Source organism: Gasterosteus aculeatus, chromosome 2 (assembly GCF_964276395.1).
Source record: "Gasterosteus aculeatus chromosome 2, fGasAcu3.hap1.1, whole genome shotgun sequence".
In the NCBI taxonomy this organism is placed as follows: Eukaryota; Metazoa; Chordata; class Actinopteri; order Perciformes; family Gasterosteidae; genus Gasterosteus; species Gasterosteus aculeatus.
Genome location: NC_135689.1, coordinates 17,272,192 through 17,290,704, shown reverse-complemented (window position 1 = coordinate 17,290,704; position 18,513 = coordinate 17,272,192). Strand labels below are relative to the sequence as shown.

The window sequence follows — 18,513 nt, the reverse complement described above, 5'->3', positions numbered from 1 at the left end:
CAGGCTGTTTTAATGACTCATAAGCTGTCAGTAACATCAAAGTGGAATGCTTTATTGTTTTTTTGGGTCTAATAATCACCCTTGGAGCAGTTATAAAAGCATATTTAATAAGCACCTTTTAAATAGGTAGACGCAGCTTTAGGAGGGCCGTGTCTTTCATCTTATAGCCTGGGCGCTCTGCTAATGCGTTCCAGAAAGTAGGAAACCGGTTAAATGGAAACATTAAAAAACCCAGATGCCGGAGGGTCGATCTCTATTTCCCCCCCCGCTTTGATGGTTTTAAGTTTAGAGAGCGCCGACGACACGAAGAAGAGGGAGAAGTGGGATTTATGGTGCCTGTGAGGGTTTTTAGCAAGGTAAACACGTGGCATTTATTTCCAACTAATCATACGTAATATCCAGCGCTGCAGGTCGCGCAGTCTCCAACATTTGAGGGTACAGAAATAACGGCGGATTATCGAAAGCGCTAATGAAAGTTTCAGAGAGGTCAGGGAAGGAGAGTACACACCTGCAGGCTTCCAGACGAGATGAGAATCTCCGGTCTGCAGTCCCCTCCGTGCCAGCTGACCTGAATCCCACTCCAACTGCCCTCTGCCCCCCGAGCTGTAGGCCACAGCACGCTGCCTGCTCCTCCACCCGCCACCCACCACCCCCTCCAGGCCACAGTCATTCCCTCATGGACACCGATATGGCGGCCCAGTGCGCGTTCATGCCTCTCTGCTCGCCGGCATTGTTGCTCACAGTCAGACCACACGGGGGGGTGGGGGCGGGCGAAAGGTCACACTCGCGTCAATAAAAGTTTCTGTTCATGTGGGAGTAACACGAGGGACAGCGGAAAACGGATGACCTTTGGACAGTAACAACTTGGGTACACGTCAACACACACGTACACTTGTCCAAAGTTAAGTTGGAAAAGTGCAGTAATTTGCAACATTTGTTGTCAGAGGCATTCAACTGAACGGGGCAATAGATTACAAAGTGAAAGCGACGTTGGGCCCGTGTCATCGCGTTGGTACGCGCCTCCCATTTTACCTGCTAATGTAAAACCGCAAGACTTTAGGCTACGAATGCCCCTCTGAAAGGCGTATCTGTCAAAGCACTTTCAACCCCCCCCCTCCTCTTGAGCGACAAAAGCACATTCGGTGGTGACAGTATGTCTCTTAATGAACCTTCTGTTCAGAAAAACAATTAAGGAAAGTCTGGTAGTGATCTGGCAGATATTAACCGCAGAGACTGAGTGGGGGGGGGGGGGGGGGGGGGGGAAGGAAAGATGACAGAGCGTCTGGGCGACAGAAAAGCAGGAAAGTTGTTTAGGACTAAACTGCTGTCAGGTGATGGATGAGCAGATGGAGGTTGGTAAATTAGAAAGAGATCCGCACAAGAGGAGAGAAAAGGAGACCAAGATGTACTTGCTTGTGTGTGTTGGGGAAGAACCCTCAAACTGAGCACGTAATTAACAGTGTAAGCACCAACAAAAGAGCCGACCATGAACGGGGACAGGCGGTGTTTAATGTGCGATCCCCGCACTGACAAAATGTGGTTAAATCTCACATTTAGTCCAAAATGTAACTCACATTGGTAAAGGGTGAACAGGAGCTGCGTGGAGCGTGGAGGGCTGAACCGAAAACTTGCTAACGAGCTAGCTGAAGCTAACTTCCAACATAAAACACCGGCCAGTGCACATAATGCGTATAATCAATTGACCTTAGTTTGTATAGGCTGACTGCTGTGGCAAAAGTGTGTCAATTTAATGTAAAAGTTGGTGGAATGAGCTCCACGATGACATCAGGACAGCAGATGCAGCTTCACACGCAGACTAGAAAGCACACCTCTTCCGACTAGACCGGACTAGGTAGCACTTTATTAGCACTTACCTACAGCACTTTGACGTTTGGCCTTCTTTAAGAAAATGTACTTTCTTGATCATTGTTATTCACAGTCTGGACCCTCTCGGTTGAATGCATGAAAAGTTAAAAGCACCGTCTCCTTCTTCTTTTGTCATTTGTATTAGTGTCAGGCCATAATTTAAGAAGCAATTAGATAATCACGGCTTTTTCCATTTCCTCCAGATCCTGGTGAACTCCATCACCCAGCCTGCCTTGCTGTACGAGAATGTGGTGGTGAGCGACGGAAGCCCCATCCTGAGAGACATGCTCTTCAGCCCGGATCACCAGAACCTATACGCCCTCACCGACAAGCAGGTAGGCAAAACACAACGGCCCGCAGCCCTCGAGCAACACGTGGAGGCTCGTGGCGTACAAATACATGCGCACTGTTGGTCGGGGGGCAAACACAGAAAAGTGTTTGTTATGTTCCCTTTAAACTGCTCCACAGGGGGTTTCTATTCGCTGACTGAAGCCTAAGTTGCAAACAACTTTGTCCACGAGAGTTTAACGGCCCAGTTTGCAGAGTCGGGCCCCCCCCCCTCTACGTGCATGGCTCTCATCTCAACGGTTAATGAGCGCGCTGTGATAACCTTCAGCAAGACTTCCCCGGTACGTGGACAGTAACTGCCATGTGAGAGCCGTGTAAATTACCAGCAATTAGACATAATTGACTTCCGCTTGTCTCAATAAGCGCGAGGAGGCAGTGGAGTGTAATTGATGAGAGTGGACTGCATTGGGGGCGGGGGAGGAGGGGGGGGGGGGGGCACTACATCATGCTCAGCAAGGCTGATATGTAGCATACAGGCAGATCCATAAATACACACTCGGGCGGACACGCACACACTGGTTTTAGAAACAACGGCTGAAAGTTAATTAAGAATGGGAGTTGATTCTTAATTGGCAGCTGGATCTTGTTACATCACCAACATCAGCAATACTCCCAAAGTAAATATTGACACGCTGTTTAATGTGATAAAGAGAAGCCGGAGATTTGGGAAACTTTTAGAATAATGTTGAGGTGAGCTGTCGACTGAAGCGCTGGTATCACGTTGGACAATAATCCCGCCCTCTGGGCTTTGTTCAACAACCTGTGTTTGAGCCGGCCGACCAGGAAGTCCATGCTGGGAGAGTTCGGCACTTCACCCTTTAACTCTTTCATCTGCATTAAAGATGACTGCCAAAAAGTCCCCTTCAATTATTGAAGCTGGGGGTTTTATTTTTCATGAGCACTGATATGTCCACGGCATGCGTCGGTGCACGTTAGCGCAGCGACAAGGCGGAGGTCCAGCGGCGGGAGAAGAGAGGAGGAGACCTGCAACGCTACCTCGTGTTTCCTGACGGGAACGTTCACACTGTACGTGTGCCGCAACTCTTTTTTCATGAATATTTGAAACAGAGCTTGACAACGTGTCTCTCCTTGCTATTTGTCTTTATGCTAAGCTAAGCTGATTGCCTCAGATTTGAGAACAGGTTCCACCTTCTCATGTAAGAAAGCAACAAGCCTATTTTCCTAGATGTTTATACATTAATCAATTGGACACTATGAACTGGAGAACCAGCGGTGGGGAAATTAAAAATAAAGACTAACACGGACGAATACAAATGATTAGATTCACATTTTGGCTTTTCTCATTGTAGCTCTTTTTTTGCGTCATATCGGCGCCGTGGTGAAAGGTCCTTTCACTTTGTGTCATATTGTTTAACTTAAAAAAAGTGACTGAAAAGATGGAAAGACCGTCTCTCTGTGGAGCGGTGATGATAGCCTCAGTATCAAATCCACAGTCCGGAGCGAAAAGGACACAGAGAGAGAGAAAGAGAGAGGAAACTGAGGAAGCAGAGAAAGATAATTGGCTCGCAGGATATGTCCTCTTTCTCCGACTCTTCCTGCCTCATCTTTTCAATATTCTTCGACGTGCTCTCTGGGATGGAGTGAGTTTGAGAAGTAACGGCTCTCCCAGCAGCAGCTTCAGACGGCCTAGAAAAGAATAAAGATCTTCCCTCTGCTGCAGAAGGTGAACTTGTGCTCCAGCACGGCCTCTCCGGCCTGCTGATGAGGAGCGTCTTCTTAGCCAGGACGGACTACAGGATAATATCGGGGTGTAAGGTCGCTGGCCAGGCCCCGGGGTGGATACACTTGGTCTTCTTTTGTTTTTTCAAGCCAAAAAGAAAGTATCCAAAAGTACAACTGGAGGAGTCAATGTAACTAAAAGTATTTTTCTAGATCCTAGTCTCAAGAGGACATCCAAGGAGTTAGTTAAGTTAGTACAAAGTGACCTGTCACTTTTTCTAACTTAATTAGGGCAAGAGGGGGAGAGCTTTTTGCATTAGAAACAAACGGAGGCGGGACATACAGCAGAGGACTGTGCAGAGGAATTACTCCACATGTCAAACAGAAGGGGGGTGAGTGGCAAACGGACCACTTAAACTGCCTCCAAGGTGATCAAATGTGTGTAGGTTTGTGTTTGAAATAACATTAACAATTAAACAACAGTGTGTAAAATACACGTTTTCTCATTATTTGTAAGATTTAGTCTTACAAACATTCATTCAGATTCATTAAATAAGATTAATGCATTTCAAAATGTGCAATTAATTAGTTAATTTTTTTAATCTATTGACAATTCTAGAATTAATACATAAATTCTGACAATTTCACACACACACACATGTCTAACGTCACAAAATGATGTCGATAAACTGCAACATGGTGTCGGCTTGATTGCATTAGTATTTTACATTAGTATTTGTGAGCAAATTAGCTTGTTGTATAGCTCATTTTCTTGTCATGAAGGTAAATAGTTTTTAAAAAAGAGCAAAAGTTTGGGGCACACAAGAAAGAAATCACAGAAGTGAGTACTGCCTCAAAAGAAGACAAGTTTATCTATATCTTATGAATATTTTAGCCTCATATTCATTTAGCCAACTTGGTTGAAAGTCCCTTTTGTTTCTTTGCTGAAGCAGAAGCCACTGTAAACGTTATTTATTCATTTGTTTATTTGCCAGGGACAATGCACACCAATCAACAGCCACAGTTAGTGCGCTGCGCTTTGAGTGCTTCGTTTAATAGAATCACCTTTAAGTAGAGGGCGGGGCCTCTGCCATGTCATTGACGTCGACGTGTATTAATCATATTAGCTCTCGTTTGGCTGCAACGTAGAATCTTCCACCCGAGCCATCTGAAAGCCGGTTCTACACATACGCTCCGTGATAATCACCTTCAGAAGTGAGGTATACCTTCACACTGTTCCCCCCCCACCCCTCTCCCCCTCCTCTTCCTCCTCCTCCTCCTCTTCATCCCTCCATTCCTCGCTCCTTGTTGAATAATAGAAATGCCAAGTGATGAGAGCTCAGACATCACAAAGCCCTTTCCCCCGCTTGACAGAGCAATTTACCTTCTCCTATACTCACTCACTCACATAATTAAAAGTGGTATATTGGAGTTCGGCGCATAGACTGCGTTTCTGTACGGCAGTACCGACTCACACGTACACACATGCACATGGTGAAAACATAAAACTGCCCGGTGCACCGCGAGAGGCCAGTTTTCGATTAGCCAGCAGAGGATTTATCTGTGGCTCTCTTTGTGCCTCTCCTCACACACACACACAGTCGCTGTCTCTCAGTGTTCTCCCGCTCGGTGTATCTTTGCCTGCCGCAAGCTTTCGGCCCGTCTCTCTCTGTTCGGCGATATCACGTCATTTTTGTGCTCATAAAAAATGAACAGCGGCACTAAATCACTTTTATCACTGCCGTTCTTTCCTCGTTACATGTTCAAATTGTCCCGATCTAATAAAAACAGAGGGGCGAGGGGAGATTTTTCATCCTGTCATCACCCTCCATTGTTTATGTCACTGAGACAGATATTTCTTGTATCCTGCGCGCCCCTATGGATGACATCACCCTAATTGCTTTAAATAAAAGACTAAGCGGATTACAGCCCATAATCTATTGATTTCTGCTGTACCTTTGGTCCCAAATGACTCGCTTATCGTACACTTACCGGTCTTGCTGCTACTTGGAGGTGATGCTTTCCACCCATCCTCCATTATGACGAGTTATTCTTCTATTTTAAAACAGACGTGCACTAAACATTTAGTTTATTTCGGATGATTCTGCAACGCAGTTCTTGTACGGATGCACTGGTTTCCTGAGAGGCCGAGCCCAGCGGACCCATCTCTCCTGCGCTCCACATTTCCACTAGCGAACACACAGGGCAAGGTCCAGGCCTCTGCTTGTAAAACCGCTTCTTAAGGTGACCCCTGTTGGCAGCAAGCCCCCCCCCCCCCCCCCCCAACGAGGCTCCTCAGACAGTGGCATAATGGTCCAATGATGTACCTCCGTGTATCGATTCGGCCACGGCACAGAGATGTACTCAGCCATGCTGTACTGCACAGTGGAGAAACCCTACCCCTGACACCGCCACGGAGAGGGTTCATATTCAATTCACTCAGCAGTCACCGCCCTTGGCGGTCAGGGGAGCGACGCCTGCCGCACGCTCCCTCTTTTAAAGCCTCTTCTTTTGCGTTTGTCCAACTCTGAAGTTGCTAAGCAAACAACAGCAGAGCTGCTAGTGAAGACCGTGACTCCGAGAGCAACGAGGAGAGGAGACAGAAATCCACTGGAAGTGTCCCTGGGCCCTGTCAGCTAATTGTGGGCTGAGTCGGGTTTTGGAACGGCATGTCTGAGCGGTGCAATCAGCGGCTCGCTGCTTAGGACTACCACTTAAAGACCCTGTGGCGTCAAAAGGGGGGACGACTGTGAATATCCATTCTAAAGTGTCTCGCAGCGAAAGACCTAGAAGTCCTCCAGGCCCTCTTTAAAGCTCTAATGCTTGACTTTTCCTGACCCCTCTGAGGCCCTTGTGGATTTAACCATCGGCATCAGTTAACAGATACTTCTGCTGCGTTCACACCGAACGCTCTAAAGACGCCATCAGGACACTCGGGGTACATTTGTGGTCGGGGTACCTTTCCACCATTGTTTTTCCCTCGCATCAACCGCCACTGTACTTGTACTTGTGATAGCGACTTTGTGCTAACAGAGTTGTGTTTTTGTACCAAAGCATCTGTAGGCGCAGACAGCTCGGTGAGTTTCCCCGACTTCTACAGAAACTGCGTCTGGATGACTGCCGCTTCCAGCGGTACGTGGTGCTAGCCGTTAGCCCGTTAGCTCGTTGGCTCGGATTGGGTTCCGGACTTCACCGCCTTCACATCATACTTCCATGCCGAGGGAACTGTCCCGCGGAGCGACACCGTATGCTCAACCAAACGGCTATTTTAAGAGCCACGCACACGTTGTCATTGCTGCATTTGGGCAACTTGAGGCGAGAAACCCGCTGCTCATTCGCAGATTTGCGTCGTTGCAGTTGTTACTTCAAATGCACGTGTGTACAATACGTGCTATTGTGTGTCAAACATGTATTCATAAATTAATCTCATATTTGCTGTCAAAAACGAACACTTTCAGCAGGGGTGGCGGGACATAGTTTTTTAAACATTTGCATGTTTTTGAGTGGCATCAATTCTGCCAAAGTCCTTTTTTGCCTTGGAGACAAACAAAGACCGGCGGGCCAGCTGTCTGTCAAGGCAGAGATGAGTGATGTGCTGATCACATTGTGATCTGTGAGACGGTCAGAAGGACTGACAGCTGCAGAAAGAGAGTGATGTCTTAATGCGATTGAAATTGAAACAGTGGGACCGGGGTTTAAACAAGGACATGGACTAAAAAGACTTTGTGAAAGGCCCACACTTAGCGACTGAGTGGGTGTTTGTTAAGTGAAAACCACAAAATATCAATTGCTCGCCGTGTGGTGCCTTGAATTCTTCAAGAATATATTCTAAAACCCTGATAAAATGAAGCATGCCCTTTCAAAACCTTTTCAACCTGACACTTTCAAGGAGTTGCGCCAGAGGAAAAGATAATGAAGAGAAACAAGTTAAAGTGGATCAATGTTTATGTTCTGCTGATTTAATATGCTGCCAAAGACTCTGGTTCCCAGCATAGACTGAATATACGAAGGCTTCACTTTGGTTTCTGGATATGATCCTTTCTCATTTTGCATTCATTGTTGGGATATGACTAATAGGTACTGAAAACAACTGTACTTTTAAAGAAAGATGACATTCCCTGTATATGTTGGTGTCCCATTAGTTCTCTATGGCCTCATTCGCTGTGTTTTTCAGTGTCCAGCCAAACTCATGACCGATAAAAAAATAACAAATTAAGTAAAGCCAGTAAAGTTGTGTATTTTATATCCCGGAAAACCCCCTGTGTGTGTGTCTGTGTGTGTAAGCTCATACTGTCTTACTCTGTGTAACTAATGTTGTGCACGTGTCAAACAACCTCGTTTTCACTGAATTCATATCCACGCGTCGTACTTTATCCATTGATTGACACGGAGACCAACTTTGAGACGCCACAACGCACATTCCACAAATTGCATGGCGGCGCGTCGGGTTGCGTGGACGCTAGCGGGGCCCCGTGCCCCTTAAAACTCAGCTGGCCTGGCAGGATAAGCCATCCGTCAGCCTATTGTGTCGTAAACGCGCCTCATATTCCCCCCCATATTACACCGAATGGACAATTACTGCCGGGCCCACAGCCGCGACAGGCTGGCACCGCACGGGCCCCATATGTGGAATGAAGCATCAGGCGCAATTACATTTGTGTGTCTTTTCCCATCCGTCCTCCCCTTTCGTCCCCTCGCCCCCTCACGTCCTCCCACACTGCCACCCCCCCGCCCTCTCATCCGCCCCGGGCCGAATTAAGAGCCTCTCCATCGTGACCCAAATGAGAGAGCTCTTGTTTATTTGCAATAAACTCTGCCCCATCGTCCGCCCTGCTCCTCCCTCTTTGCTCCATTTAGGAAACATGAAGGAAAAAAACAACAAAAAGAATCTAAATTGCGCTGGAAGATTATTTTGTTCTACAAACAATTAGTTTAAGGACTAAAATGAGAAATATTTCCACCGTAATCCCATATCCATCCTCGTAAATCCTCCCCCCCTTTGCCTCCCCGCTTCCCTCCACCGGCCACAGATGGATGCTTCTCACTCTGCAGCAGCTAATAGGCCAGGAATGAAAATGTATCTATATATATATATATTTAATATAAGAAGGTGCTCCTCTCACACCATCACCCACTCCCACCACACCTCAGTAAGACAAAGAGTCTTTGGCTGAGCATCTCCTGTTTCCCGTCCCATTATCTGTTTAAAAACTCAATAATTGAATTGTTCCATTGAAATACATTATCCGCCCTACTACCACACAGCCCATTGAATAAACTTCTCTCCCTGGCTATTGTGCTTGAGCGTGACATGCTTTTTCTTTTCTTTTTTTCTCCTCCTCTCCTCCCTCTATCAGATACGCTATTACTACCGTGGTATTTGTCCAGGCGCAAGTAATGACTGCAATTTGCTGCTATTCAGTGTCCTGTAAAAGCCCTGGTAATGGTAGCATTATAATAGTTATCAGACACAGGTTACTATTATCATGCTATGAATCTGCCATAAGCCATTGTGTCCTACTGTACATCGGAGGTGCAGGGGAGGAGAGGATAACAAGCATCTACAGTGGTTTGTGCTGCTAGGAAACCTGCCATGTATGCCGATGCAACGTGATAAATAATATCACATAGGGAGAAAAAAATATATATATATATAGTAGTGTTAGACAGACTTTATGGAGGACTGAGATGTTGATGAAATCTGTGCCGGTAAATGAGTTCCCACTCATTGAATTGCCTGAAAGCAGCGGGCCGCTACAGCGTAGCCACACAGACCTCTGCACGCATCACACTGAACACTTTGTGTTGTGGGGCCATCATAGCCTCTATTTCAGCTTTCTTCTAAGATGTAGTTTTTCCACCCGTGGTTCACATTCCGGGGGTGTGTGTTCATGCGGTGACGCTCTGAGCCGCCGTGGCAAAGCTTTCCTCGCTTGGTCACGTCTCACTGTGACTGCCGCTGATGTTCCAGAACTGTGAGACCAGGGATGTGAGGGGGGGGGGGAAGAGTACCCCCAAAGAGAATAAAAGGGCGAGGACAGATGCCTCCCAAAAACTGCTGCCAGCTACGTAGGTGCAGACTGCGTGGGCTAAGTGGCTCCAATAGCAACCCACGTCTTAACTGCATCATAGAACACTCGGATTAGCACTAGTCATCTGTAACCAACCAACATGCCTGCAAAGCAGTCTGGAACCCACGTTGGTGTCAGGATCCCCCCCGGTTTCCCATTCTTCCTACTGATGCCTCACATTTGTCTTTTCAGAGGCTCAGTTTTCCCTTGTTGCTGCAGCTTCTACTCACTTAGCTCTGTGTTCTCCTCCCGGTCGGTAGCGCATCCCACCACGCAGCAGCTTTTGGGCATCGCACCTGATGTTTGCGACTGGATAAAAGTGACTTTGCGCAATACTAAGTCAATGGAGAGGGATGAATTGTTTCCACCCTCCGGCGTGGGCTGGACTTAAATACGCTCTGTTTGTCTCAGAAGACCCGAAAGGCGACTCTTATACTATCGTGGCCGTGCAGGAGGACAGAGAGGTTTTCTGATAGAAGCAAATATCTGTAAGTAAAAGAGTGACATGAGAACCAGCACATGCATTTGTGTCTGATTTATCATGCAGCAGTTGTTCAGAGAGAGACGGAGACGTTATAAAATGGAAGCTTTCCTCACTGCTGGGCCTACAGCTCCATTAGAACTCACCCTCACCCCCTCCTTGCTCTCCTGGTGCCCCCCCTGCCTGTACAGGGGTATGGGTGTTGTACTTCATCTCACTGGGTCTGTCTTGGGGGGGTTCAGTGATGCATTTAAGTAAGTATTTAACAATTGCCCCAAAAAACTCTGGCTTTGGTAACCTCCTCAGGGCTGCGTGTGTGTTTGCCTGAGGCAGTTTTCTGTCTTTCAATCCGTCACCGGCAACACGCTTCCGGCAAGTAGAAATAAAACACATGGATGCAGATACACTGGTGCTTTTTAAGAGAGTATTCCCGAGTGGGACCAGGTTTGATTAAAGCTTCTCAATACTGTCCGCTTCACGGATAATTCCCCGACTTGAGTGAACTTCCCTTCCTGATCATCGTGTAGACAGATGGCGGATGGTGAAAATTCATGCAGCAGAGGAACTCGTTTGATGGCCAGTGCAAAGAAATGGATCCGGATCTTTCTGTGGAAATGGATTTAATTCCTCTGAGCCTCCTCGGCCGTTGTGTTTGTGTACTTCCTCCGTAGATTTGGACAGCGCTGTTTGATGTACTGGTTAATACCCAAGTTCTCCGATTTCCCAAAGACATTGTTAGTTTCATCTTATCTTCGTCGTGCAGACACGCAGATGGCAGCCGGTGGAGATTTTGCAGACAAATGGACGACCCCTCGATGCTTATCTCGATGCTCTGAATAGACAATAGAATATATATATATATATATATATTTTTTGCAAGGAAGTCACTGACATTAGGATAACTTTGTTCTGATGAAGGTTAAAAAATGTGTCTCCCATTTGTAAGTTTAAGTTTGAAAACATAAAAAGTGGTTTAACTATTAATTGTTCGTGGCAGCTTAAAGTTGATAAAAATATTGTATTTGTATTCATTTAGAGTTAAAGTTGAGTATCAAAGGGGTATTATAGGTTGAAATGTGTGGTAGAGAATATTTGGCCAAACAGCTTAATGAATATGTTGACTGTGTTCTTATTTCAACACGTTAGGAGGCTAACACAAAGAAGTACAATACAAGGTACAGCAGAGTATAATGGAAAGGCTATTAGTACTATTAGTAATACACTTGTAAACAATTTAGTTTTTCTAGATCCCGTTCAGTATCTCTTGAATGAAACTGCTCGCCGCCATCGGCTCTCCCCGGTCCACTGGATAGCTGTGGGCACTAGTCAGTGTATCACAAAGAGATGTTTGTCACAGGGTGTAATCTGAGCCCATGTGTTTGTTTACACGTGGTGGAAGCTCTGCTTCCCGCCCTCCAGCGAGCCTCGCATGCAGCAGCGCCGAGTCATAAGCAGCACTTCCAGAGCTGTTTATGTCTGATAGTCACAGTGGGCTTGTTCCCTTTAATCTCGTGTTCCAGGAAAAGGACACCTCTGGTACATCAGACCTATGAGGTCTAAGCTGTGTTCAAGGTGGTGTGCACGGAGGCGTTTGTGTGCAATTCTAACCAGGCAGGCGTGTGCGCTTCTTTCCTCCAGGTCACACGTGTGCCGGTGGAGAGCTGCGAGCAGTACAGCAACTGTGGAGCCTGCTTGGGATCAGGGGACCCTCACTGCGGCTGGTGTGTGCTCCATAATGTGTAAGTACATGTGCACTGTTCGCTGCATGGCGTATTGTGTTACATGAGGGCTGTGCAGTTGTCACAGTAACAAAAAGAATTAGCGAGACTGGATCAAAACCCTTTTTCATGACGCCTGTGGACCACCAACGTCCGTCCGTCCGTCCGTCCGCCTGTCTGTCCCTTCACGTGATCTCGATATCCCAGGAACACCTACAGGCAAATGACATCAAACTTGGCACAGACGTCCACCTGCACTGAAGAATGATCTTATCGTACATATGAAAAGTGATAGACGAGGAACATAAAAAGAGGACTTGAGGGATCAGACCTCAAGATGTTGTGGTTGGAGGGGCGTTACATTTTGTTTGATTCATACTGACCCTTTAATACACCAATTAGCATCTAGTTGGCTGACTCAAATTTCCTTAATATCTTTTTTGCTCATTAAATTGCCTTCCATAACCCTGTTCAGGTTGTTCGTTCAATGAATTGACCATTTTTAGCAAATTACAGCGATATATCCATTGTGGAGGTTTTGGGAAAACAGAAACATACAACATTGATCACGGTTTGTTTTACTTGAAACATTTTGATATTACTTGTCATCATACATCGGATGCTTGTAGGGTCATCGGCACCATAGGGTTGGCGTGAACACCAGAGTAAAATACGAAGTGCCAGGTTAAACCGATTGGACGCCAGCAGTCAGCTGATGGTCAGGCAGCTGATCAATGAGGCCGTGATGGTGACGCACGAAGGAGCAGCTGGTGCCAATCAGCTAATGCGAGTTGTACTTGAGTGTTCTGCCTGAGCTAACGCGGCGCCCCATTCCTTTATTACTGCGCTTTGACTGTTTCTATCTGCCGTAACGACAGACAGCCTTTGAATTATTTATACGTGTTGCATAATAAACAGAGACTCTGCATGAAGCCCGGCATCCTGGAGCTGTTCAATAGATAATATATGTCACTAATCCAACACAATTCACTTCAAGTGACCTTGAACGTTAACTTTGTGTGAAAGGGTTTTATAACTTACCGAAGAAGTTTTTCAATGGCCTCCTCTAGATGTGCGAGGAAGGACCGCTGCGAACGCGCGGAGGAGCCTCAGCGTTTCACCACCAGGGCGGAGCAGTGCGTCCGCCTGTCCGTCCAACCCAACACGGTCTCCGTCACCATGTCGGAAGTGCAGGTACAGTTTGTTGGCGTAACTCGGAAAGTGTGTTTAGATGTGTGTGTGTGCGTGTTGTTTGTTTGAGGGGAGACAAGTGGAAAGATGAACGGAACAAAGTGAGCAAGATAAATGTGGAATTAGATTCAATGTAGCTCGTCCTTGAGTCGTCCCTGGAAACCTGTTCCCCACTTTGTGCCGATGTTTCTGTCTTGCTAAATAAAGGAGATACATTTTGAAATGTTTTAATATGTTGTGCCTCACCTTTCTCCTTGCCTTCCTTCTCTTAGTTGTCCCTTCAGACGCAGAATGTCCCTAGTCTGTCTGCCGGAGTGAACTGCTCCTTCGAGGACTACGTAGAGACAGAAGGACGCATCTATGGTGGAAGAATCTTTTGCCTGTCCCCCTCTACAAAAGCGGTTTCCCCCATCACTCGAGACCAAGGTAAAAAATACTAGATATCCCAGCAAAGTACAGGATGTGAGGAATTTGGGAAATTGTAAAATTATGGAGGGAAGTTCCAAGATCTCATTTGAATAATCTTAATTTTGATCTTGTGGAATTACATTCTCTATTGAACATGAACTTTTGCCATGTATGATTTGAATAATTGTCTGTAATATCCGAAAGAATTTTTAATTATTCACAGAATGATAAAAACATTCATTATGAAATTCTTTTTCAGAGCATAAAAAATCATTATATTGAATATTATATTATTTTATTACAGCTTTGCTTTTCACATACCTTTTCATAATAGTTTTTTCTTTTTACTTTTTATTTCTTTTAGTTTTATCTCACAGGGCCACTTTTCATAATGTTACAGAGGGTATTGTAGTTAGCAGTCACCAACTCCTAATCTCTCAGCTACTTATGTACCCTCATCTATTTAAAGCAAGCACACGCCAGCCAGGTAGCTCCTCTCATCTGGACAAACAACAATGCTAAAGATATTCTAAAAGAACTGAATGAAGGCTACAGCTGCAATTCGTCACTGACTCAGGACACATTTTCAGACTTTCTGGCCTTCTCTGCTAGTTAGCTTGTTAGCCAGCTATGTTGTATGGTTAAGCTAGATAAAAGACAATACTAGCCTTGAGTGGTTCATTCTGTATGCATTTATAGCCTATTTACAAAGGAATTACTATTACGTTAGTGTAGCTCTAACACATAACAAGTCTAGTCAAGTTAATTAGAACTCTCCCATCAGTTGTTAACATCAAATGCTTTTGTAAGTTAGAATTTCTGGAAAAATAATTAAAAAAGAAAGTGGCAAAACTTTTGTTTTGGGGAGAAGATGAGTAACTCATTCCGGGCTTCTCGGTCGAGCAGTTCTGTCTGATGCTGCGCAAATATGAATTGTTATTCGGTGTGTTTGTTCAATTGTGTAAAACACAAGTCACTCTTTAACGGCATCCATCTCTCTGTGATTCTCGTAATAAGAAACTGCTGATTCATAGAATGCACAACATTACAAAAATATAATAAATGTAAGTGGCCAGCCGAACCTCTTCCTCCACCAAGTAACATCAAATTACCAAATTGGTTTGGCTCCAGTAGCTCTTCCCAGGTTCATCTACAGTATAATTACTGTATATGATAATATAAATAGTTTAATATCTAAATATTGGAAGGGAAGAATAAAACCACCTGTAACATGGTATTTTGTGACTCTGCAGGTGACCAACGTGTTATAAAGTTGTATCTCAAGTCAAAGGAGACGGGGAAGAAGTTTGCCAGCGTGGACTTTGTCTTCTACAACTGCAGCGTCCACCAATCGTAAGTTTATATTTTTATGTATATATATATATATATATATATTTGGTTATATTTGGTATATATGGTTTGCAGTACAAAGACAGTAATAAGTGGATGAAAGGAGTGAGAAGGATTTTCTCTGCATTTGCGCCGCGGACTGCCGACTGGTGGAAAACATCGATCGATAGGAGGCGACTGTGGTTCTTTCACAATCGCAATAATGTTCAAATATTGACCTGCAAATAACTCCTATAATGGAAAACGGAGAGAAAGGCATGCAACCTTTGCTAATTCATTATTCAATGTATTCAAGCTTTTTACAAATCAATTAGTTAATTAAATCTCAAGCAATGAAGGCACTACCGGTGAGTGAAATAGTAAATTGATTCCTAACCATGCAAGACCTAGAAGGGCAGCCAAGCTTGGGAAGCTAAAACATGTCCGCTGTGTTTCTTGGAAGTTAATTGTCTCTAATTTTAGTTCAGAAATGCTGATTGGCTTGTCAGCACTGAGGGCAGATTCAGTTTTCATGTGTATGTTTTATACATTTATGGCTGAATATCTTGTTAAAGTGAGAGTAGCACAGAAGTAGAGAGACGGGAGATTATTCTTTCTCACTTGAGCTGATGCAGTATTTTTTGGGGGTAATTGAGTTGATTTTTCTATTCAAATGGAATTTGTAAGATTGCAATGTTCAGTATTTCACTGGTGATCGTTGTTTCGTTGTTGACTGTTGCTAGCTAACACACAGCTGTAGCTAATAGCTAATTACGGTTAATTATGTGAAGGGAAAGTGCTGTTGTTGGTGTAATGTTATCTGCTCTCTGCAGGCCGATTCTGTACAGTTAATACTCCTCTTTTTTTGATGAAAGTTTAACGTGATATTTTGTTGTTAGGGTACGAGCAGGAGCTGCAGGTGGCAGAAGGTGGTACGACTCTTACAGGGACTGTAAGCTGAATACTTACAGTATTTCAGCTTATCACCTTTTCAGGGACGCTAACATTAGCTTTTTTCGCTCAAAGTTGCAATATTTCAACTTTGCAGCATTAGTCAGGTGATAATAGCAATACATTTATTGAGAAATAGAAGAGAATGGGGCTAATATGACCAACAAATCACTCCTTTGTATCTAGGTGCTTCAGTAAGTACTTCAAAGTGTTTCTGTGTAACGATGTTGACAACAAAATGCCGGCCTAAAATTAAAATGGCAAATTTATTTTCAGTCGAACGAAAATGCGCCTGATGACAAATGAAGAAGTCTTTTTAATTGACCCGCCTTGTTAAATACAATTTAAATTCAAATAAATGTAATTCCCTAAAGGACTAAGTTTCACTCTCCTGCTCCCTCACTCGCTCAATCGCTCCCTCCGTCCTCCTCCACCTGGCACACTCTCTGCTCCCTCATTTAGGTATCTGCACTTTGCGTCAATACACCTGAAATGAAAATGCATCCGTGGCATACTCAAAAGTGGATTTCTCTTTCTCTTGCCAAGCGTAGATTGATGACAGCATTACATTACATTACATGTCATTTAGCGGACGCTTTTATCCAAAACGACTTACAATAAGTGCATTCAACCATAGGGTACAAACTCTTGAGAACAAGAAACAAGAAAGTGCAATTTCCTCAAATAAGCCAATTTACAATTTGCTATAGATGAGTGACGTTACAAGTACAATTTAAGTGCTACAATTTGTTGGTCTTTAGTCGAGGTAGAGTCTGAAGAGGTGTGTCTTTAGTTTGCGGCGGAAGATGTGAAGGCTCTCTGCGGTCCCGGTGTCTTCAGAGAGCTCGTTCCACCATTTAGTAAGATAGTAACAGGAAAACAGGGAATAGTATTCTGTGTCCAAAGTGTCTTGTGTGTGTTCGATTGAGATTAAGACACTAGCCCCACGATGCATTACAATAATGGACAAGGAACTAAATATAGGTTCCTCGGTTTGGAACACCTCCTTGGCCACTCAAAACTACGGCGTTCTACTTGTAATGAGTAGTGTAAAGCGCTCTTGCTCTGCTTACGTACCCTTTCATGCCACGATCCTTCCCTCTCGACCCCCGGCCCTCTTTCCCTCTGCTGCCTTTCCACCTTCCTCTTGTCTGCCTATTACTTTCTCCTCTCCCATCACTCTCTTTACCCCCCCCCCCCCCCTTACCCCGGCCTCTCCGAGCCCTTTCCATCCCCCACCACCCCCACTCCCCCCTCTCTTCTTGCCCCTCTCTTGTTCATCAAGCCCATTTATTGCCTGCGCTCAGCTCTTGGCCCTGAATATATCTGCATAGTAATAGGCCGTTAATTAGCTCTGGCCGGGGTGCCCGCGTGGAGATTGTCATAATGGAGTGGGCTTGGAGAGAGAGCTCACCTGGGCCACTTCTCAGGGCCTCCAGGCCTTGTGCGGTGGCTTTGATTCATTTTGCAAATGTGTGTGTGTGTAGTTTTCTGTTTGTTCCCTGTAAGCTAGAGAGCATACAGGATGTGTCAAAGTAAATGCACCGTAGTGGATATTTATGCATATTTTTGTGGATGCACAGTGTTTTCCTCATTTGTGTGTGTAAGCGCTTGTGTGTGTGTGTGTGTGTGCGTGCGTTTATACTCTGCTCCCCTGATTAACCAGCCCACCTTGCCCTCCTCTTTCTGCTGCATAAACAGCCGTGCTGCTGTTTAAGCCTTTGATGTCGGCTCCTCTGGCCCCCACAGGACTCTGCAGGACTGTAAAACTACAGTGCAGTTATCGCCGCAGCAGCTGTAACGTAAACCCACATATTATACACGGCCGTCACCTTTCCAACCTCCAGATCTTTGACTCTGCCCTGCAGGAAGCCGTGCGTAGGGGGGCCAGCGGCAAATAATGGAGTTCTCCTCGTGGGCGGGTTAAAGTGCAGCGCGGTATCGGCGCAGTTGCACAAGCAGAGTGTCCCGCAGGCAGACACCGGCTGGACGTTTGGGGGGGGGTTTACGGGTCCGCTCGACCTGCTCAAAGGCAGATGCAGCACTTGTATCACGGAAACAGGTGCACGCAGTCAGAAGGAGCCCAGAGACGGCACTGCAAGTACAGCTGTGATATAGTTACATACTGTGCGCTGTTTCAATAGTGGAAATTAGCATTTATAAAAATGTTTGGAATCCTTTAATTGAGCATGAAAGAGGATGAATAATGCATCTTTAAAAAGAGACAAATGGGAGCTGCAGGGGAGTGGATCAAGGAAGAAAACTCCAGAGCCGGTTAAAAGACAACCAAAGGACACATTTAGAGGCAAAGAGAGATGCAAAGCAGAGATCACGTCCATTGTGTCGGGAATAATGCGTCCCACGTAGCTGAAAGGTCAGCACCGGTGCCTCGAGCCAACATGACCATTACAATATGAAATGGATCCAAAGTCTATGCAGTGTCAAGAGGCACTTATGAGAGGGGACCGGC

At 45.3% G+C, this 18,513-nt stretch overlaps 1 protein-coding gene across 3 annotated transcripts in view; it reads left to right on the top strand.

The window, feature by feature from the left end:
• The window catches only part of LOC120829387 (plexin-A1), a 181,092-nt gene that overhangs the window by 87,441 nt on the left and 75,138 nt on the right, over positions 1-18,513 (top strand). For all 3 annotated transcript variants that reach the window (XM_078085495.1, XM_078085483.1, XM_078085493.1), the window contains exons 4-8: positions 2,070-2,201; positions 12,085-12,185; positions 13,235-13,358; positions 13,628-13,781; positions 15,017-15,116. In XM_078085495.1, the coding sequence (XP_077941621.1) occupies positions 2,070-2,201; positions 12,085-12,185; positions 13,235-13,358; positions 13,628-13,781; positions 15,017-15,116 (611 nt within the window). The remainder of the gene's footprint in view (positions 1-2,069; positions 2,202-12,084; positions 12,186-13,234; positions 13,359-13,627; positions 13,782-15,016; positions 15,117-18,513) is intronic.